We start from the raw sequence: 23,981 nt of genomic DNA on the forward strand, positions 1-23,981 counted from the left end.
GCCAATTTGATTAACTTATAAGTAGTGCTAAGTTATTTGCTGTTAAATAGAAAAAAAAAGTTGTTTTCATAATTTATACTTTTTGTACTATGTACTGCAATGTGTCAAAAACATCATATAGCTCAGATAGTCATGTGTCATATGTCATTTGAAAGGTCTAACGGAGTAGAATACAACAAGAATAACTGTTTTGGGCTTTGACTAAACTTGAGCGAGCTTTTGTACGTGAAGCCCAGCATTATCCATTACATCGATCATGAGATATTCGACACAAAAAACTCAACAGGCGCTAACAAAAATCAAATATAGCTTTCACGTGGCCTTTTCGCTTATAACTTCATGAAACATGCACAGATCGTAGAAAATGCCACATTATTACTTACAGTGGATGCTCCCGATTTTTGAGTCCAAAATCAACATAATCCAAAGTATCGATCACACAAAATTGTCCTCCTACCTTATTTCCTTTCTGAGTTATTGCATATCAAATAAGAAATATATTAAAATTATAATAAAAAAATATATATATATTTTTGTCTTTTCTCAGCAGTTTCTCAGCATGAGAACGTCCAAATGCAATCTTTTTTTTTTTTCCTTTACTTAATTTTAGTTTATTCGTTTGTGTATTTCACTCTAAAATGCCCTCAGGGCTTAAAGTGTTAAGGAGCAATAACTAAATACTTATACACACAAAAAAACAAGAAATTACATTTACTTATTATGATTATGATTTTATTTGGCATGCACAACACAAAGCGATACTGAGAGAGATTTGTTTTTAGATTCTGGTAACAAGTCATTTATTCACATAATGTTCTCTCTCTAAATGTCAAGGTCATATAATGTCTAAGGAATTGAAGTCTGTTGGGTAAAACACAAGTTTACAGACGCAATTCAATCAGTCAGCTGTTTTATTCCAACCATTACTCTTGGTCGGAGGCTTTTTTAAACATTTTGTTTATACGTTACAAAAAAAATATAAGAGTTACATTCCTAAGTTTAATGGTGCAGTGCAAAAATATTTAGTAGCGTGCAAGCCATAACTTAGTCCCCCTTTACGCCGCAACCCTAATCTGTAACTTTTGCACAACTGGTGCAACCTGCCCCAGAAAGTAACACGTTTTTCCAATGAGCCTGGGTTGAAAATAAAGCTTTGCGAGTGTTGTTTTGGTGTGTTTTTTTTTTTTTTGTTAGTTTCCCACAACAATCACTCAAACATATAATCAGCACCAAAATCCAGCTGTGAGATCTTTCTCTGTTTTTTTTCCCCTCAGATTTCAATTAAACTTCCAACAATGAAGCCAGAGACAATATCACAGCTCAGGAAATGACTCCTCTTTTCCTCAAGGACGAGGCAGATAAGCACCATCTCTCTCTTTATCTTGTTTCCGTCTCTTTCTCTCTCCGCAGCCGCTTCACAGAATCTAGGTGATCATTTAAAGAACTGAGGTGTGATTTTCTTCGAGGTCTCAACAGATAAGAGATGAACCAGTCTCCTCGTCAGCAGTCTGAATTAACCGATCAAATACTGTGATTCTACTAGTTACTATAAATATGTGCAGAATGGAAACAAACAGATTTCAGACAAATTTACTGAAGAAACTTGACAAGACTGGACTAATGCTATCCAGACCTTTTCTGTGAGCAGTGTCAGTGTCAGGTTCTCTGCGCTCTCTAGCCTTCAGAGTCCAAGAAACAGCCTTAGGGCCAAGTGTGTAGGGGAGCGCGGGGTTAGTTGTAACACACAGGGTTTAAATACTTCCACACACGCTAGCATGAAGAAACTTAGCATATTTACTAGTTGCCATATCGACAATATATAGAGAAAAAAATGCGCCAAAATTCAAAAATCTTTGGAAGACATCACTGAACATTTATTTAACAATAGCAAAAGTAAATTTCTTACTTAAATTTTTCATCTATATTTTTTGTTTTTATTTAAAATTAGACAAATCTGATATTATTTTAATCTCCAATCTATTGTTTAGCAGTTTGGGTAGTTGTTTAATGCTTCACTAACTATCAGAAGACACTAACCAGTTTTAAAGTCCAGTTGCGCAGAGAGGGTTTGTTGTAACACTGTGTTACAATGTGCCCCGCTATTACAACTATACTATTCTATACAGTTACGATACAACTGGCATAATTAACTTTTATGAATTTCTGTTAAGAGACCATGGAAAAAAGGTGAATAAAGACTGAGAGGAAGAACGTGAACATTCAGAAAATATTATTTCAAGAAATGTTCAGCATTTGTACTGTCTCGTCTATTTGTCTGGTGTTCTGTGAGAGCTGTGAGTGGAGGGAGGAGTGTTTTTGTTCAGCTCTGTGTTTTTCTGAATGTCTGAATATCTTTCTTCATCTGTGTGCCTGTATTGTTTTGACCAGTGCTGTACAGCTGTGTTTTACAGAGTGTCCATTGTCAAAAAAATGCTATTATTTTATATGAAAAAAAATAATTATTGTCTTTTATTGACAAAATATTTTAGTTTGTCATGTATATTTTTTTAATTAAGTCTGATAAAAATTTTAGCTGTCATATGGTCCTGTTACAACGTGCCCCATCACATGTTACAATGTGCCCCACCTATGGGGCATGTTGTCACATTCACTTCCCTTTAGGTATACACTGTATTAATGAAACAAAGCCTCATATTTGTACCAGACATGTGTGAAATTAATGTGGAACAAAAGAAATTCTCTAAACCCTAAGTAGATTTACAGAAACTGAGTAAGTCAAAAAACATTAGGTTGTGCCCCGCTCTCCCCTATGGCCTATTTATGATGCCATCCAAAGCCCCCGCTATCACAGTTGGCTAGATTGGCTGGTTGGACTGTTGCCTGTTTCAGAGGGTACTCCCACCACCCACCAGGTGTTTCGGGGCCCCTTGCAAAAGGATCAGTTTTGAATGTGTTCTTCCTGTTTCTGCAGACGCCACTGGCTTTCTGCAATCAGAGGATGTCTTGGCACCTGCAGATCGAGATGAACAAGGCCCGAGGGCCAGTATAGCAGGTTATGATCCAAGCAAAGAGTGGATGGTAGATCATCAGTAGCGTGTTAAAAGTCACGGTTGTGGTAAACAATTGACCAATCCCAACACGCTAGTCCAGCCAACCAATCAGAACACACGGAGCTAAACAGGAACTAACCTAGTGTTACTGGCAGACTGGGAAGAGAGGAGCTGCAACAATGCAGAATATGAAGAAAATAATGTGTTTTGAACATTCAAACATGAAAAACAACATCAGGACTTTGAAAAAGGGCAAAATATGGCCTTTTTAACTAAATAAGGAGAACTAAACAAAGTTCTTTAAATCTCAAACAGTTGCTTCTTGTAGGTTTTAAATAAAAGTAAGGTTGCTAAAAACTTCAGAGCGTCCAGAAACACAGATTCCCTGCCCTAATTTCTACAGCTGTTGCAATATTTCAGAAAGTGTCTGGACACAGCTTGTGACTCCTTAACAGCTATAGACCCTTTTCACAGACTGTGATGACGTGTTTAACGGTCAACAATATTGTAAATCCTGCAAAGTTTTTTATATTTTCAGTTTTTTTTTTTTTTTTTTTTTTTTTAAGTATACATTTATAACACTATACTTAGTATTATATTACCTTTGCATCAAATTACAAAAAACTAGTTACTGCTGCTGTGACGGTGTTTCTAATAGAGCCGCTATGGGAATGACGGTAAAAATGACATCTTTCTCTCTTCTGACTGCCGTTAGCTCATATTACCATACTCAAACAAAACCATGGCTCCTTTCCTGGACCTTCGTGGACACCTTCACTGATCAATATGGTTAGGGGTAGGTGTAGGGGAGGGCTTTAGGGACAGGGTCAGGTAATGTCCCTATAAGGCAGCATCCATTATGATTTTAATAAATATAACCATGTACAATGAATAAGTTGTTATTAACGCACTTACTATCTGCTACTCTAAGTATAGTACAGTGTTTCCCACAGGATTCTATGAGACTATGGGGAGTGGACCTCGGTACCTCTAGGGCAGGCATCCTCAAATAGCAGACCGCGGTCCGGTTCCAGACCCTGGCTTGTTTCCATCCAGACCACAAGACAAAATGACAACCATTTTACCGTTTCTAGAGTTTAAAGTGAGCAGCGCATCAAAACAACAGAGCAGTGCACACCATAAGTGCTCAGGGCTGTTTATGGTAATGAGGTTTTGGTGCTATATCCTGTAATATTTTTACCTAAAGCCAAGCGTGCTTCATTCAAGCCCTTTCTGTTCTGTGTGCATTGCTTTTCTCTCCCGCTGAAGATGCTGAAGAACTACAAGAGCTGCAGATGACGCGGTTATTTTAACAACAGTAGCAGAAAGATGGTGAACAAAAACAAAATGTAATATTTTCGCTAAAACGCTTCAGAAGCGAGAATGAAGCAAAAAAAAAAAAAAGTTATTTTTATCTGTCATACATACAGTATATGGATCCGACCGCTCAAACCAGGTTTGTGACAAGACATTTTTTTTTAATCTACATTTAGCATTAGTCCTATTAATCAGCATGTTAAGATTATTTCATAATAAACAATGTTATAATAAGGAAAATTAGTTATAGATGGCAAGGAAAGATGCAATTAAAACTTTACTAGTTAACTTTATTACTAGTTAACTTAAATTACTAGTTAACTTTATTTTCTGCTCATGATTAGAGTGATTATTTTGATTATTATGTAAGTTGTTTGTTTTTTATAGATACTTATTTTAAGCAAAATATAAAAAGAACTCAAGAGGAAAACCCACATATAGTATCTTCTCTGTCACACTGCCTTCTGCAATACATATCTAAATGTAAAAAATAATAATAGCCTGATTTTAATTACCTTTTAATATTCATATCCAATTGGGCTCATCTGATGAAATATTCATATTTTTAAATTCTCAGAAACCTTCTTTGGCTCTCGGGACCCAATATCCTCATCTTTGATGACTATTTTGTTTAGTTATTTTTTTCTTTTACAAAGTAATACTGCTGGCCTGATGGAAATATACACTCAAAAAAATTATACGTTGGATTTACTTAATTTTTTTATGTCAACAGGGTTCCACGTGATTTGGTTATGTTGCATTTAATTAACATTATTTATTTCAGTTAACTTAAATTTATTACATAAGGTTAACTCAATGCCATTTAGTTAAATCAGGTTAACATTCTTAATTTTGTCCAAAACCATTAAGTTTAATTATCCTAAATTTAAAACAAATAATCCAGTTTAATTGAATAGTTTATTTAGTGGATGCGTTCAAGAACAATTTTCACAACTTTTACAAAATCTTTACTCTGTAAAGACTCTTGTTAGGTGTTAGCCAGAAGATGGTTTTATTCCATCTATGGCATGCCCAAAATAGTTGTTTTTATTATTAAAACAACTTTAATTGTTTTAATTGTTTTCAATCAAGTTTACTTAATTGAAACATGTTATTTTAATATGAAAACATCAAGTTGAGGCAAAAAGTAATCGTTTGAAGTCAATTTAACATGAAGCAATTAAATTTGAACCAGAAACCTAATACAATGGTGTTGAATCAAAATCAGTTGTTTAAATAAAGTGAACAGCATCAAAAAATCATTTTTTTGAGTGTATAACTATTCCAAAAAAGTATTGTCCGGACCTCTGCTGGGAAGGATAGAGACCAGACGTCTTGGAATTTTAATTGAATACCCCTGCTTAGGGTTGGGAATTGAAAATCAATTCCAATTCTGGAATCGGATACTTAAGGTCAGGAATCGGATACTTGTAATAAAAATGTAAAAAAATTTAAAGACGCGGAAAACACCGGATCACGATATGATCACGCGAGCAAAAGTATGCATTTCGCTTTGAAATATTTTCGGTTCATTATGAAACTGTGGCGGCATAGATTAGACTGTGGTGGCGGCCAAAGTCTAGGTAATTAATGAGAAACACTGAAATAGCCTCTAACAACTATTTACACTTAGTCCAAAGAAAATACTTTTTTGCTATTTACATTTGTTGTAAATAGCATCTCTCGCCACTGCCAAAAAAAGGTTTTTTTTTTTTTTTTTGTAATTTCATTTCCATTAACTTTAAGTTGTGCTTTTGAATTGTCATTTCAAGAACACAAAAACAAACTGACTTACCACCCTGCTTTCTGGATATGGCAAAAAACAAAACAAAAAAAAACATAAAAACATAAAAACATAATGGTCGACCTCTACTAAACCACATTTCTGTGTGTATGTATTTTACAAATGCATGAATTGAGGCAGCTATGACATGTTTGTCTCTCCATTCATGTGGCAATCTGACAAAGGATTTTTGTAAAAATGTCATCAGCTTTCAGCAGCTCTGCTGGCATTACTGTGCTTCATGGTCAGAGAGGGTCTATTAATACCCTTCACACTGAGGAGGTGCTATCTGTGCGCACATCTTCACCACCTCCATGACTCAGTGGTAATGATCCCTGTAGCCTCCAGGGGACAAGTGCTCCCAGAAACAAGCCACTTCAGTCTGGCTGAGTCTGAACTTGGCTCTGTTTTGATGGTATCTGAGACAATGAGTTCTGGTCCAGTCTGCCATTATTTCACATGACAGAGTGGGAGTACAAAGACTCAGATAATGGAAGAAAATTATTCCACTTATATTACAATGCCACCAGATGAATCTCTTATCGAACACTTTATTTTCCATTTTCTCAGAGTTCAATTTATACTCTCAAAGAAACCAAACTGTCTGACCTCTAAATGTGAGAATAAATTTCCTCTGAGACGAGTCTAAGTGATTAGTGCACATGCTCCAGACAGGTTGAGCCTTGGTGCTCCTATGGGGGATGCAGGTTCAAATTCAACTGTGCTATGTATAGTTCTTTTATTCTCCTCTCTCTCACCTTTTAAATTTGCTGACCTTTCTGTCTCTATCAAATCAAATGGCAATAAATCAAAGCAAAACAAAACCAAACATAATTAAACCAAAACAAAACAGTAAAATAAAAAGAAAACAAAACCTCCATGGCAGTGACTCAGCTACCGCATGACTTTATTTGTAATATATAAATATTATACTATAACAAAACAAAAAACAAAGCAAAACAAAATTATAAAATAAAAACCAATAAAATCTCAATGTCAGTGGCTCAGCTGGAGTATGACTTTCTATTAAATGTGAATATTTAATATTTCTTCATAATACAACATAATATAAATATTATAACAAAAATAATAATATATAATAATATTTCTTTATAATATATAAGTATATTGTATAAATGTAATAATACTGTAACTAAACTACACAAAAACAAAGCAAAACAAAATTTTAAAAATTTAAACAAAAAATTCCCATGGCAGTGTCTCAGCTGGTGAATGACTTTATATAATATGTCAATATAATAATATTTCTTAATATTTAAATATTAGATTATTACGAAACAAAACAAACAACAAAATTAAAAAATAATATAGCTGCAAGCAGCAATTATGAGGGTTCAAGCGCTTTAAGGCCTTTAAGCACATGCGTAAAAAGGTATAATGTTTTACCTTTTTACAATTATCGAGGGTAAGCCAAAAACCTAGGACTAGTGGGCAAAGTTGGTTTTTTAAATAATCTCCAATATTTAACAAACGATTTGATGGACAGAGGCAGTCCTAGAGGCAAAGTTGCTGGTATGAGGAGTTTTACCATGTGGACGTGTGCAGAAAATCGCGCGATACACAATCCTTGATAGAAATCACATGAAAAACATGAGGGCGCCCCCCGGTGGCTGATTTATTTCGAATTTCTCACAGGCCTCTAGGGCCATGACTCAAACAGGCCCAGCGAGTTTCATTCCGATCAGCCTCTGTTAACCTTGTCTGATAGCTGCTTAAATTTCGGACATGTTTTTATAGATGCGTCAATGTATGAGTCATGGCACCTTGGACAAAGACACTGCATGCCAATTTTCAAGTCGATCGGTGAAGTAGTTACAGCCATTTTCAAGTTTTTTTCCTGTTATAGTGTATTTTTTCACACGACCACAGAATGAGCTCTTACATTGTTGTGCTGAGTTTGGTGAAAATATCTCATTCCGTTCATGAGTTAAAGCCATTTTAGTAATGCCCACTTCAAACGTTTTGGCAGCCCTTAGAGACCGTGAGTTGAAATTTCAACTTTTTTTTGATAATTATTGACAATGAGACTCCAGAGACTCTTGCTGCACTGGTGTGGTTCCAATCAGCCCAAAAACCTAGGACTAGTTTGCAAAAGTTTTTTTTTAAAAATCCAAAATACCCGAAAATTTCGCCAGAATGGCAGTCGAATCTGAGGCATTTTATCCGTCTTGAGCCAAGGATTCCAGCAATATAAGACACTTGAGCCTATGCCTAACGGTTTACGAGTTATGACCGATTTTGTACTTTTCACCGGTATAGCGCCCCTGTCAGGCCGATCGGGGCAAGCCTTGGTGACAGTGTGAGTACTACCAGCCCTCAAAGTTTCAAGTCTCTACAACTTACGGTCTGATCTGCTGGATGACTTTTAGGGGAGAATGCTGATCCTTGGAAATTTTAACAATTACAATAGGGTTTCCCCTTGAACCCCTAATAAACAAAACAAAATCTTCATGGCAGTGGCTCAGCTGGTGTAATATAATGATATTTCTTTATAATATAATGTAAATATTTGCTAACACTAACAGCTACTTTCAAATGGCCGTCATTAGAGAAAGACTGCGCTTACCTCGGACACTGGCATCTCAGCCAATCCTGTGCCGTCTTTAAGGGCGACGCCCCTTTCCCTGTGAGGGAAGGTACTTTAGGTAGCATGACTGGCAGGTCCTCCGCTGGAACTGCCACAGGCCCACATGAGCTGCAGTGCACTATGGGAATGGGTGTGCCCCAGTAGCGCTGCCTTGAGATTAGCCAATCACGTAACTTTGTACTAGTGAGGTATCCACCAATGTTCTTCTCCCGGGCTTTCTGGGTAACAGAGTTAAAAGCTTCTTCCCGGCTTTGACCTGTAAACTACAGCAGAAGAGATTATGAGTTGTAACCAGTTAACTGGAACCTCTGTCCTCGTGTTTAACCGGGACGGTGAGTTTACCTCATCTGAGTTCATGAGAGTCTGTGATCCGTCTTCTTCTGTCTTCAGAACAGAGATCCAGCTCAAACCCAGAGACTGAGCCAAACTCTCATCCTCCTCACTGCTATCTGGGATCCCTGTTATAAAGAATAAAAGAGATGCATTTATTTTTAAGACATCTAATGCATATTATCTAGTGTTAAATGTAAATGTACAAGGAATTGTGACACTTTGTAGTTGGGAAACATTAGTGAAACATGTTGATAGGTAAAGGATCAGTTCAATTGTTAATTAATTTCCTCACTCCCATGTCATCCAAGATGTTTATGTCTTTCTTTCTTCAGTCGAAAAGAAGTTAAGGTTTTTGAGGAAAACATTCCAGGATTTTTCTCCACATAGTTTCAGTGCAGCTTCAAAGAGCTCCACACAATCCTAGACGAGGAATAAGAGTCTTATCTAGAGAAACCATCGGTCATTTTCTAAAAAAAAACAAAAAAACAATATATATACTTTTTAAACACAAATGCTCGTCTTGCACTGCTCTGCGCTGCGCTACACATTGCGTAATCACATTGAAAGGTCCTTTTTTTGTAAAGGCCGTTTGGCTTAGTCTTTGCACGTTCACTTTGTAAACACTGGATTGGTATTTCCGCCTATGTCTCACGCGTGACCAACGTGATTACGTAATGCGTGGAGCATCGCGGAGCAGTGCAAGACGTGCATTTGTGGTAAAAATTTATATAATTTTTGTTTCTTTTTTTTTTTGTAGAAAATGGCCGATGGTTTCTTTAGATAAGACCTTTATTCCTCGTCTGGGATCATGTAGAGCTCTTTGAAGCTGCACTGAAACTGACATTTGGACCTTCAACCCGTTGAACCCCAGTGAAGTCCACTATATGGAGAAAAATCCTGGAATATTTTCCTCAAAAACCTTAATTTCTTTGCGACTGAAGAAAGAAAGACATGAACATCTTGGATGACATGAGAATGAGTAAATTATCAAAAATTTTAATTCAGAAGTGAACTAATCCTTTAATATGATTCTCTGCAACTGTGGTTACTCTGAGAGCACACCTGTGTGAACTTGAGGAGAACTGACTCATACATATAAACTGGTATACAGTATGTCACTTGGTTTGATACAGTGGCGGTCATAATTATTGGCACCCTTGGTAAATATGATCAAAGATGACTATAAAAATAAATCTGCATTGTTTATCCTTTTGATCTTTAATTCATAAAATTAGCAAAAATCTAACCTTTCATTGAAGGAAAAGAATTGAAAGTGGGGGGAAAATCACATTATGAAATGTTTTTCTCCAAAACACGTTGGCCACAATTATTGGCACCATTTTATTCAATACTTTTTGCAACGTCCTTTTGCCAAGATAACAGCTCTGAGTCTTCACCTATAATGCCTGATGAGTTTGGAGAACACCTGACAAGAGATCAGAGACCATTCCTTCATGCAGAATCTCTCCAGATCCTTCAGATTCCCAGATCCATGTTGGTGCTTCTTCTCTTCAGTTCAGTCCACTCATTTTCTTTAGGGTTCAGGTCAGGGGACTGGGACGGCCATGGCAGAAGCTTCATTTTGTGCTCAGTGACACATTTTTGTGTTGGTTTTGATGTTTGTTTTGGATCATTGTTCCGATGGAAGATCCAACCACGGCCCATTATTGGATTTCTAGCAGAAGCGGTCAGGTTTTGATTTGATAGAATCCATGATACCATGTATGTGAACAAGATGTCCAGGACCTCCAGCAGAAAAATAGGCCCACAACATTAAAGATCCAGCAGTACATTTAACCGTGGGCATGGGGTACTTTTTATCCATGTGTGCACCAAACACATCTGGAGGGTTTGCTGCCAAAAAGCTCTTTTTTTAGTTTCATCTGACCAAAGAAGCTGGTCCCGTTTGAAGTTCCAGTCTTGTCTGACAACTGAATATGCTGGAGATTGTTTCTGGATGAGAGCAGAGGATTTTTCTTGAAACCCTCCCGAACAACTTGTGGGGTTGTAGGTGCTGTTTGATCATTTTTTGTAGGCTTTCTGAGACTGCAGTTCTCCAGCTGTGATCCTTGGAGAGTCTTTGGCCACTCAAACGTTCCTCCTCACCACGCATTAGGGCGATTTAGACACACGTCCTCTTCCAGGCAGATTTGTAACATCTTTAGTTGATTGGAACTTCTTAATTATTGCCCTGATAGTGGAAATGGGGATTTTCAATGCTTTAGCTATTTTCTTACAGCCACTTTCTATTTTGTAAAGCTCAACAGACTTTTGCTGCACATCAGAACTATATTCTTTGGTTTTACTCATTGATAATTAGGGGATTTTGGCCTTTCTGTTTCCTCATGTTTATACTCCTTTGAAACAGGAAGTCATGGCTGGACAATTTCATGTTCATGATCCCCCAAAAATGTAAATATGAATGGGAATATACTTTAGAGATATTTTACTCATAAAAAATTCTAGAGGTGCCAATAATTGTGGCCAAAGTGTTTTGGAGAAAAACATTTATTTCATAATGTGATTTTCCCCCCACCTTCAATTCTTTTCCTTCAATGAAAGGTTAGATTTTTGCTAATTTTATGAATTAAAGATCAAAAGGATAAACAATGCAGATTTATTTTTATAGTCATCTTTGATCATATTTCGCTGTATTTTGGGTCTAATGCAAATGGCATTTCAAGTTCTTAGAAATGTAATCTTTGTATTCGTGTTAGTTTCACATGTTTTGCCGAAAATCTTCAATTTGTACAACATAAAAAATGGCAAGTGGTGTAACCATTAATTATTATATCTAGTGCCGATCCTACACTTCTGGAGGCCCTAAGCAAAACTTTGGGAAGGGGCCCCTGTCAGTGCATTCTTAAAAAACCCAAATTTCCATAAACTTAAGTAATAATTACAATGATTTTCAGTATTCAAGGTGCACTGACAGTTTTCTATAGGCCTAATGGAATTAAAACATCAAGGAAACAAACTGCAAGTTATAAAAAACATATATAAATATGTAAAGGGAAACCCGTTAAAACACGTTAAATTGGCAGTAAGAATTAAGTCAAATTAAAACCAAATTTTCGTTGACAGCTAAATAAATGCTTTTTTAATAGTAATGCTCTGGCACCATCTAGCTGTCAGAAAAACTATAACACACAGCCGAACTGGCTTTCTAAATGTGCGATTTACTAACGAAATTACAGCATGATAAATAAAAAAGGCATGGTTGTTTCAACCCAAATTTGCATCAAATATGGACAAACACCATTGGGTCACATTTTTTTAAATTAAATTTTTAACCCAACTGTTGGGTTTGTCCATTTTGACCAAAATCTGGGTTGAAACAACCCCACATTTTTTAGAGGGAAGAAGGCTTAGGACCTAAAGCCTTAGGTAAACATATGAAAATACATCAATAATTCTCTAAATGATCTAATTTTAGACTAATGGGCATTGTCTAACCAAAACAAACCGAAAGTTACATTTCATCATGGGGCATTTCTAACAAAACATGGCGGAGACCTGGACTGGAGTTATTGGTTTACGACTTGCTTATGAACTTATTGCTTTTTCAAGACTTAATAAGAAATTAAAATGTTACAAAAATACATACTTCCTTCATTTTTGGCACTTTTTTTTTTGTTCCAGAAGGATAGTTTCGTTTTGCAGTCATAGCCATGTCAAGACGCATGTTATTATCTGCCGCACTGCATGATGTCCGAGTCCAAAACAGTTATTAAATAAATATAAATCATTATAATATAAATAATAAATCATCATGGTTCGGGGGCCCTACACAACTTGCGTAGTTTTCATATAGGGAGGATTGGCTCTGATTATATTGTCAGAATAAATGACTATCATGTATTTTTATGAATATCATCCCTAACGATTTTACCATTTGAAAACTCTTCCAATGTCATTTTTTTTTTTTTATTATTATATATTGTTTTCTTGTCTGTAAAACAAAATCATGACAACTAAACAATACTACAATGATTTTTATTTAATGGACAAAATGTTTTCAAATATTAATATTCTAAAACAAAACTGCTTCACTGTTTATTTAAAGTAATATTTATTCCAAACTACATAACAGAGAATTTTAATGGAACTTTTTTTCCATTGCAATTTCAGGTTGGTTAAACCTTCTTGATATTTTCACTTATTCAGGAATTAAAATCATTTTCATTGATGAAAATGTCATTGGCTCTTGTACATTTTTTAAGTGTGGCATAAGTGTCTAAATATTTTTTGGGTCAACTGTACATGCAAATGACAAATGTACAGAAGAGGCTGAAGAGCTCTTACAGAAATCCTTGATGCTGGAGAACAGCATGCTGGGAAATCGCTTAATGAGATGTTTATGGTATATGTGTAAAACTGTGGAAAAACAACTAGAGCAGTGAACTCCATACACTCCCTGATGTATACTGTAGATTCTCCTTAGGGAATTCACACACACATAGACAAAATCTATTGAGACTGCTGTCTCTGTTGGATATCATCTGAATGCATTCTTGATTATTACATTAACAAAGTAAAGATTTACAGACTAGAACACTGCTGCTTTTGATAAAACATACAAGCCTCCACACACACACACACACACACACACACACAAGCATCCTCTCACCTATCACAGTGTCCAGATGTCCGTCGAACTCATTCTTGGCAGAGATTACCACTGGAACCTCGCGGCCGGTGAACACGTTGAGGGCAGTGACTTCAGTCAGACTGTCTGCACATGCAGGGGTCAAAGGTCAATCAACTAACACTGATCTCATACCTACGACTGAATCTGAGATCTCATTAGCAGAAATGTGTCCTCCTCCAAAGCCTTTGGGATTCACAGTTATTTCATGTTTTTGTGCAAGACCACAAGATCAACAACTAGCAACCTGCACAAGGGTTAAAACACACCGACACACTACAAAAACAGTAAATAAAAGCATCTGTATATCACCAATACATCAATGCAGTTATTCTTTACTGTCATTTTGATTTCTTCACATAACAAACTTTATATAATGAAAGCTTTAACAGTGCTGATGGAATATGTTTCTCTATTGTACCCTGCTGAACTCCTTCAGTCTCTATAGACGATGTTCCTGAGCAGCGTTACTTTATCTTCATTGAGATACTGTTATTGTTTTTATTCATATTTTGAATTTGCTTTAATTTTAGAATTTCCATTTTCATTTTAGTTAGTTTCAGTAATTTTGTTGTTTTTGTAATTTTTAGTAGTAAAAAAAAAAAAAAAAAAAAAAAAAAAATAATATATATATATATATATATATATATATATTTTTTTTTTTTTTTTTTTTCTGATTTAGTTTTACTTATTTTAGTACATCAAGCTAAACTAAATTAAAATGAGAAATGTTGACTTTGCAACTAGCTGGAAAAAAAAATTAAAGTCGGCACAAAATGGAAGTTGCAACAGTCTTTTTTTCACCGATTGTGATGAGCATTCAAGTGAAACGGCTTCTGGAACAAGAACACAAGTAGGGTGGGGCTTAATTTTTGTCTGTGATTGGATGGTTGTGTTTTGTTATTGGTGGATCTCATGTGAGTGACAGGTTGCCCCGCCCTCATCATCAGAGAAGAGAAGAGAAGACGCTGAAAAAGGGAGGGGAAGTTATTTGATTAAAGATTATGAGGAACATGAATTTAAAGAGGACCTATTACGCCCTTTTAAAAGTCTTGATTTGGTTTTTGGGGTCTACTAGAATAGGTTCATGCTTGAATGCTCAAAAAACACATAATTTTTCAAATATTCTCCATTATTGCAGCTCCTCTCTTCCCAGTCTGTCAGTAACGCTCTTTTTAGTTCCTGTCTCTATGAAGCCCCTCCTTCTGAAAAGCAGAATGTGCTCTGATTGGACAGCTGGACCAGTGTGTTGTGATTGGTCAAGTGCTTTGACTGCGTTTGGGAAATATCCCGTCCCTTACCATAACCGCCAGTTATGAACATGGAAAAAAGCGTAATTGCTTTAAAGGGTTAGTTCACCCCAAAGTGAAAATTCTGTCATTAATTACTCACCCTCATGTCGTTCCTCACCCTTAAGACCTTCGTTCATCTTCAGAACACAAATGAAGCTCTTTTTGATGACAGAATGCTGTCAGATTTACTTGAATAACGCACAACCTCTTCCGGAAGCTCAAACGTGCTGCGTAACCAATGAGGTTCATTCTCACGTTTAAGCTTCCAGAAGAGGTTTGTTCTTGAGCGTTATTCAAGTTAGGTTGAGCTTCTGCTGATGTTTGCTGATCAATGTTTACATGTGAGTAAAAGCCTAAATTAAATCTGTCATCACAACAAGCGATCGATTCTCTTCAGAAAATTTTGACTAAACCGCTCAATTCATATGGATTCATTTTCCAAACTCTTTATGAAGTTTTTGAGAACATTTAAAACTAAAACAATTAAAACTAAAACAATTAAACTAAAAGTGTCAGTTACAAAGGCAGTCAATGGAAGAATGGAAGAAAATCTGACAGCATTCTGTCATCAAAAATATCTTAGTTTGTGTTCTGAAGACGAACCAAAGTCTCACAGGTGTGGAACGACATGAGGGTGAGTAATTAATGAAAGAAATTTTCATTTTTTTTCTTATGGTTTTAGTTTTAGGTAAATACACTAACCTGTTTCTGAGAGAATCAGTTCTCAAGCTAACAGTGGCTAGGTGTCACATCTGTGTGTGTGTGTGTGCGTGTGTGAGTGTGTGTGTGTGAGTGTGTGTGACAGAGAGAGATAGAGAGAGAGAGAGAGAGAGAGAGAGAGAGTCTGTGTGTGTGTGTTGCTCACCTCTCCCAGGTTTCAGGGCTCCGAGCAGAGCTGGTTTGAGGGCACTGGAGCCGCGCAGCAGCCGGTGGGAGGGCAGGACCGAGACATAGGCTGCTCCGAACACGGCCTCTGGAGAACAGGTGTATGCAGATAACACCTCCCCTGTGTCATGACCATCCACCTGACAAAGAAAGCAATGGAGAGAGAAAGACATGCAACAGATAAACAGATTTTGGCAGACACTCTCTGTGCTAGAAATCAAATTATGATTTTAATAAGCACAAATAATATCCTCCCACAACAGAAACAACAACAGACTTGAAGAAAACAAAGCTGCATGCACAGTACACAACCTGCAGTCAAAAATTCATCATTTCATAGCGAGCGCCATGTGAGCAGTTAGCAGTAAATACACCTCTGAAAAGAGATGTGGAGCTGACAAATCCAAATCCTGTCTGGCTGCACAAGAGATGTAAGGGAATTTCACAGATGAAGCATTCAGTACCTTCAATATGTGGTTGAAAAAGCAGCCTGAACAGTTGCCAATCCAGTTGGCCTGCATGCCTTTGACTCCATACCATTCAGGGAGATCGGCCAAGGCATCCAGAAGAGGCTGCAAGACAGGATTACTAATAAACTATAAGATAATTAATAAATACATAAATTACATTAACATTATATGTTAATATAACTGATTTATCTAAAATATACACTACTCTTCAAAAGTGTAGGGTTCTGTTCAGTTACCAAACACAATACACTTCTTGTATTGTAAAAAACTTTCACGTCCTCATAGAAATTGTCCTTATTACAGCTTGCAGACTGGGAACTGCTAAAACATGCTAGCAAAATGCCAAATAATGCTAGAAACATGCTAGCAACATTGTGCAAGTAACATTTTAAACCATGATAGCAGTGTTAATTTTGACAGCAAATTTTGATTTCGTTTTAGTAATTTAGGTTTAGTCTTTTGACTAAAATGGCATTTAGTTTTAGTCATCGGAAATTGTTTTAGTTTTAGTCGACAAAAATCTAATTTAATTCAATTGTAATGCATTAAGTAATTATTTCTCTAACAATACACAGATCCAATACACTGATACACATCTGATATTCTCCAAACTTATGTTCACTTAAGACAACCAACTGTACTTTGCTCGCCAAAGCCTACGGCTTTTGACCGTTCAAGTGCAAAAAGACATGAAAGAGAGCTCAATTCAGTACTTGTCATTTCAATTCAGTTTTTGCTTTTAAATGTCTATATAGTTTTTTATTTCCATTTTAGTTATTTTAGTACATCAGGTTAAGCTAAAGCTTGGAAACTAGATGAAATAAAATAAGTTTTTATTTACATTTTTTATTTACATTTTTTATATACATTTTTATTTCAGTTAACGTTTATTTCAAGTTTTTTTTAGGGTTTTAGGTTTAGTTAACTATAATAACCCTTATACTTGTAAAATATATTGAATAATGTGTCAAATAATGTTCTTAGTCTTTCCTTCCTGTGACAGAAAATACAGTAGTTTACTATGAATTAAACAGAAATTAAATTAAGTTAAATACAGTTTATTGTGTAAACAAAACAACAATAATGACCAGGGGAAAAAATAATAATAAACCATCCCAAAATACACCGTGACTCTTATTCTGAAATGTCTGCAGTCTGCACTGTAGCAGGCTGCTCATTTAAGTTCAGATGAGGGAGATAAAATATGTGTTCTTACAACTGTCTAAAACATATTACCATATAAACATCGTGTAGTAAACATTGTCGTGATTCATCAACATTAGCTTATAAGCAATCCTTTGGCATAAATGTGCGCTATCCATTAATTGTGAAGCAGTCTGAAGTGCTGCTGGATGAGCCTGTAGAGCGCGCAACAGCGCCGCGTTTTCCCGCGGTTAGATCAGCATGTTACACCTCAAATGTGCGCATCTTCCACACAGGACAGCAGTCCTGACTGGATATCTTCCCAAATCGTCCCTCTCTTTCATTTTCTTCTAGTTTTTATTTGTTGACGAAAATTAGAGTAGATTTTAGTCATAATTTTAGTCATTCAAATCCCATTTTTATGTAGTCATCGTCTCGTTTTCATCCTTGAAAGAATGTCGTTGACGAAAATTATGACGAAAATTATTTGTCAACGAAATTAACACTGCATGATAGTAATAATCATGTTAGCGACATGTTATATCATGCTATAAACATGCTATCAATGCACTAAATAATGGTAGCAACATGCTAAAACATGCTAGCAAATTATGGTAGAAACATGCTAGCAAAATGTTAAATTATGCTATTAATATGCTAAATCATGCTAGCAACGCACTAAATAATGCAAGCAACTAGAGTTGAATGAGTCCACCTTGTCAAGTCTGAGTCCAGTTCCTTAACCAATTGAGTTACACCGATCAGGCAGAACATTATGACCACCTTCCTAATATTGTGTTGGTCCCCCTTTTGCTGCCAAAACAGCCCTGACCCATCGAGGCATGGACTCCACTAGACCCCTGAAGGTGTGCTGTGGTATCTGGCACCAAGATGTTAGCAGCAGATCCTTTAAGTCCTGTAAGTTGCGAGGTGGAGCCTCCATGGATCAGACTTGTTTGTTCAGCACATCCCACAGATGCTCGATTTGATTGAGATCTGGGGAATTTGGAGGCCAAGTCAACACCTTAAACTCGTTGTTGTGCTCCTCAAACCATTCCTGAACCATTTTTGCTTTGCTTTAGTGGTGCATTATCCTGCTGAAAGAGGCCACAGCCACCAGGGAATACCTGTTTCCATGAAAGGGTGTACATGGTCTGCAACAATGCTTAGGTAGGTGGTACGTGTCAAAGTAACATCCACATGGATGGCAGGACCCAAGGTTTCCCAGCAGAACATTGCCCAAAGCATCACACTGCCTCCGCCGGCTTGCCTTCTTCCCATAGTACATCCTGGTGCCAGATACATGCTAGCATAGATAGATAGATAGATAGATAGATTTCTGTTCCTGTTTTAACTGTGTTTTCCGTGTTATTTTTGTTAGTTTGTTTCCATGGAAATTCATTGAGTTTGCATGTGTTCCTAAGTTACATTAATCATCACCTGAAAGCTCTCAGATTTCATTAAAAAGATCTGTGATCTGTAAGGAAGATTTGTGTTCTGAAGATGAACGAAAGTCTTACAGGTGTGGAACGACATGAGGGCGAGTAATTAATGACAGAATTTTCATTTGTGGGAGAACTAAACCTTTAATCACTGTTGGCTGCATCATTCAGCAGGCAAAACACTGAGCGAAGCTGTATGCAGGTTGCATACTTCCAGGGCGATCTTTTGCTAATTGAGCTACCACCATTGAGAGGAATGGGAATGCTAAGGGGCTACTTTATCCAAATATTATCGACTTCCTTGATCTTTCCAAGCTGATGTCATACAGCCCCAGCTGTTTTAGCAGAAAATGGTCAATTTACTGGCATAAACGAGCGGCTACCCTCACATTATGAGTGAAGAACAAGGCTTGAAGAAAGCCTCATGAACTGCTCAAGTCTCAACACACACGCACACATACAGACTCAGGCTGAAAAAAAACTGTTGGGGGTGAGGCAGAAAGGATGAGGCAGACGATGGAAAAGAGGAAGCTATGCATAATAACGAAGGTTCAGGCCAAAAGGCTCAGCTGGGCTGCTGAGTACTGAAAGGATGAAATATGAAAAGCCAACAGTTGGGTTGTGAGATCTCGCTCCTCTCTGTCACTAGCCATTAGCGGTCTCACTCACAAGAGGCTTCGCTCCCTGAGCGCAAAACAAATAGAAAATAATTGAAGGAGCCCAAATGTTGTCATTTCCTCAGCACTCCACTCATTAGTGACTCGGACGCACTCGCAGGAAGGACATTTCACACTTACACAAAGAGACGGAAGAGAGCTCTAATCAGGGTATTCAAATCTTCAACTCATTTGAGCAGAGCGAGTTACCAAATGAGTTCTGAACAAGACAATGTGAGCACTTTTTGAAATGCTTAAAGGTCATGAGTGTCATTTTTTCAGTTTGATGTGTAGGGAGAACAATACACAAGCCAGTAGATTGACTTCTTTAGGTGTGCGAACACTGTGGCGGTTTTAGGGGTCATGATATAAGAAATCAAATTTTCTTTGATCTTTTGACATGTAAGAGGTCTTTGTACCATTAAAACATCCTGCAAGTTTCTTAGCTTAAAGGAGACCTATAATGCCCCTTTCACAACATGTAATATAAGTCTCTGGTGTCTCCAGAATGTGTCTGTGAAGTTTCAGTTCAAAATACCCCACAGATCATTTATTATAGCTTGTCAAATTTGCCCCTATTTGGGTGTGAGCAAAAACATGCCGTTTTTGTGTGTGTCCCTTTAAATGCAAATGAGCTGCTGCTCCCGGCCCCCTTTCCAGAAGAAGGCGGGGCTTTAACAGCTCGCGCTTCGGTTGCTCAACAACAACAAAGCTGGAGAATCTCACGCAGCCAAAATGAGGATTGTCAGTAACGGTGTTCAGCCTTACATTGTTCAAACCGGAGTTGACACTGATGGAGAGACTCAGGAAGAAGTTACAACTTTTAGACATTTCTGAATGGTTAGTGGATAAATTTATGTAGTTGCTGTGGAGTTGATTCAACTCATCCACTAGCATGTGCCGTCATGTTAATCTTTTGTGCAAATCCAGTGTTGAATTGACTCTCGTTCGTGAAGCATACAACAACTCTTCCTCTTCTCTAAAGCAGCCCAACATGGCCTCACCCTCTCTGTTGCGTGATCTCGGGAGCGGGGTTTACGTAAATTTTAGGGTTAGTGATGTCACCAACCCAGGAAGAAGCTTGTTGTAGTCCTTAAACAGTGATTTCTGTAAAAGAAAATATCTCCCTTTGCATTGAACTTTGAGCGTCGTAACTTTGCAGATGTTGTTTATGCTCAAACAGCACCATTACACACTAACTAAAGTTAAAAAAGTGAAATCATAATCAACCACCCCTTCAAAGGAACCGCCCCTTAAAAAAAACTGATCATTTCAGGTCAGAATGAGGGTTGAAAATAATGTTTTTGTGCAAAAAACTTTATTAATATTTTAAGTGAACCCTGTGGAACATTAAAAAAAAAAAAAAAAAAAAATCACGTGTTTAGCATGTCTATTCTTTTTCCATTCTTAACTGTTGTCTGACAGACCAAACAGAAGAGGGCAAGATTTCACCATAAACAATGTAAAAAATCTACCAAAATCACATTGTTTCAAGTCAGCCAGTGGGGCAGCAACATAAAAATACTTGTTTTAATACTTCTAGGAAAATATCACAAGCCCAGTTGTAACTAGAACTACAGCCACAGACACAAGGACCCAAAAAATATTCACCAAAGACGTCCATGTAATTTGTGCTTTGGTTTCTCACAGCGTGGATTGCAGGAGAGGATTTTATCAGCCAAACAGGCCTGCCAGCATTCAGTCTGCAAACACGCTTAGATCTGACTTGGACACACTGCGAGGTGTAAGAGGCAAACAAAACGCTCAAAGAGCCAAGCACTGCAGAAGAGCCAAACCAAAGGCTACATCTCTCTATTCAAACCTGTCCATGTTTTCAAATAAAATGTGGTTCAACAAGGCTATAGAGAACATTTCTGAAGCCATTTATAGAGTCTCCATGGCAACGCACAAATCTATTAAACAGTGGAAAAAGTGATGCAAGGTAGCAAGTGTTTGGTGATCTGTTAGGAGATCTGCTTTGGTGCAGACAGAACTATTTGCATACTGTACATGACGCATGACTGCATGTTCAGGGCTGAATGAGAGAGTGCTTTAATGAACTGGATGTGAAAATATGAGCACTGTTTACCTGTGTAACTCACCGCCATGATGACAGGGAGTTGTGGGAAGTGGCCATGAGTGTTGCTTTGAGGTTTGAGGTTGTTCTGGATGGTTTTAATTGCCTATATCCTATAATAAGTCTCTATGAAGGTCCCTCCTTAATACTTTTTTTCCAGCAAGGTGCATTACATTTATTGCATGCATAAAGAGACAGTAAAGACATTTTTGTCAAGACAACTCCATATTGGTATGGTAATTGAGAATAGCATGGTAATGGATATGACAATGTTAATGTATTTGGTCTTGGCGGAATAGATCTGCTGCGCTGCTGCTGCTGCTGTAGAGCAAGTGCCGAGACTTGCTACTGCCAATACATTCACAGACATTGCTGTGAGCATGTAAGATATGCTGCTGCACATGTAACATGCATGAATTAACCCCTGTAGCAGATCTATACAGGTGGAGCTGGGGAAGGAGGAGGGTTCTGAAAGCGCACTGCAACAGCTAACAGCATCAATGCCAAATATTTGAATGTTTGAGCAGCAAACTCATTGGCCGCTGATGCAACAACAACCAATCAGCTGTGCTGTGTAGATAATGATGTGATCGCTACCAAATGAGTTAAAGACCCATCAGCCTCCATCGTCAGAGGTTCTTGCCAGAACTGTGTTATTATGTTACAAAATATTTCAATTTCATATAAATGCTGTTCTTTTGAACTTCCTAAAGAGTAAATTTATCAGTTTCCACAAAAATACAAAGCAGCACAACTGTTTTCATCACTGATAATAATCAGAAATGTTTCTTGAGCATCAAATCATCATATTAGAGTGATTTCTGAAGGATCATGTGACACTGAAGACTGGAGTAATGATGCTGAAAATTCAGCTTTGATCAGGAATAAATTACAGTTTCCTATATAAATTCAATTGTAATAATATTTCACAATATAAAAATAATAAGTCAGGATGAGTTATACACCAAAGCTTAATACTAAGGGCTAGAGGTTTTGAACAACCCTTAAGCAATGGGGTTAATGAAATTATGCTAAATCTTTGTCCAGATCTATTAAAGGATTGGTTTTGATTTGGAAAATTTCCTGATAATTTACTCACCACGATGTCATCCAAGATGTTCATGTCTTTCTTTCTTCAGTTGAAAAGAAATGAAAGTTTTTGAGGAATTCCAGGATTTTTCTCCATATAGTGGACTTCACTGGAAGTGAAAATGAGCGATGGTTCCTCTAGATAAGACCCTTATTCCTCGTCTGGGATCGCGTAGAGCTCTTTGAACCCTTCAACCCTGTTGAACCCCAGTGAAGTCCACTATATGGAGAAAAATCCTGGAATGTTTTCCTCAAAAACCTTCATTTCTTTTCGACTGAAGAAAGAAAGACATAAACATCTTGGATGACATGGGGGTGAGTAAATTATCATGGAAATTTTCATTCTGAAGTGAACTAATCCATTAATATATTGAAAAATACATTGTGTAATGCAGACACAAATGTCAGGGCATAACTGTCATGATATCAAGAAGAAAAAAATATATTAAAACAATAAAATTCTAGAAAAAAAACATATTAAAAAGTTTGGCTAGTCTTATATTAGTTTTTAGAAAAACAATATAAGCAGTGAAGCAGTTTTGTTAAAATAGTATAAACATTTGGAAATTTTTAGCCTGCCATGTGATGCAACCAACATGCAAAAAAAAAAAAAAAAAAAAAAATCCTGCGAGTGATATCTTGACAGCCCTACTGAATGTGTGTCAAGGCCAACAAAACTCTTTAAAAATCAGGTCAGCTCAGGTTGTCAAATGTCGCCAAAACATACATGATATTTATAAATTTAAAATGCATGATATTTTAAGCAATATACTTAAAACAGTTTTGAAAATAATGATGAAGATATGTACACTCACATTAATGCATGGTGTAAGGAAAATATGTTTCTTGATGTTTACAGGACATACATTTTTTTGACATGACATTTTTTTTTTTTTTACTCTAATGGACAGGACAGTTATGCAGATACACACACACACACGCACGCACGCACACACACACACACGCACACACACACACACACACACACACACACACACACACACGCACACGCACACACGCGCACACACACGCGCACACACACACACGCGCGCACGCACACACACACACACACACCTCCACTACTGAGAAAATGAGAGTCTCTGTGAATCGCAGGAACATGTCGTGTCATTTCAACACATCCGACAGAGACAGAGAGTGAATCAACATACACACGCACACAGACTGCTATCTAAAGCAGCTTCTGATCTGAAACAATCCACATAGGAG

General features: G+C 37.0%; 1 protein-coding gene across 2 annotated transcripts in view; it reads right to left on the reverse strand.

The window, feature by feature from the left end:
- The window catches only part of lars2 (leucyl-tRNA synthetase 2, mitochondrial), a 106,878-nt gene that overhangs the window by 36,619 nt on the left and 46,278 nt on the right, over positions 1-23,981 (reverse strand). For both annotated transcript variants that reach the window (XM_051865782.1, XM_051865783.1), the window contains exons 8-12: positions 16,342-16,449; positions 15,858-16,017; positions 13,683-13,787; positions 9,062-9,177; positions 8,699-8,982 (exon numbers count right to left, since the gene is read on the reverse strand). In XM_051865782.1, the coding sequence (XP_051721742.1) occupies positions 8,699-8,982; positions 9,062-9,177; positions 13,683-13,787; positions 15,858-16,017; positions 16,342-16,449 (773 nt within the window). The remainder of the gene's footprint in view (positions 1-8,698; positions 8,983-9,061; positions 9,178-13,682; positions 13,788-15,857; positions 16,018-16,341; positions 16,450-23,981) is intronic.

The sequence above is a fragment of the Ctenopharyngodon idella genome, chromosome 16 (assembly GCF_019924925.1).
Source record: "Ctenopharyngodon idella isolate HZGC_01 chromosome 16, HZGC01, whole genome shotgun sequence".
Taxonomy (NCBI): domain Eukaryota; kingdom Metazoa; phylum Chordata; class Actinopteri; order Cypriniformes; family Xenocyprididae; genus Ctenopharyngodon; species Ctenopharyngodon idella.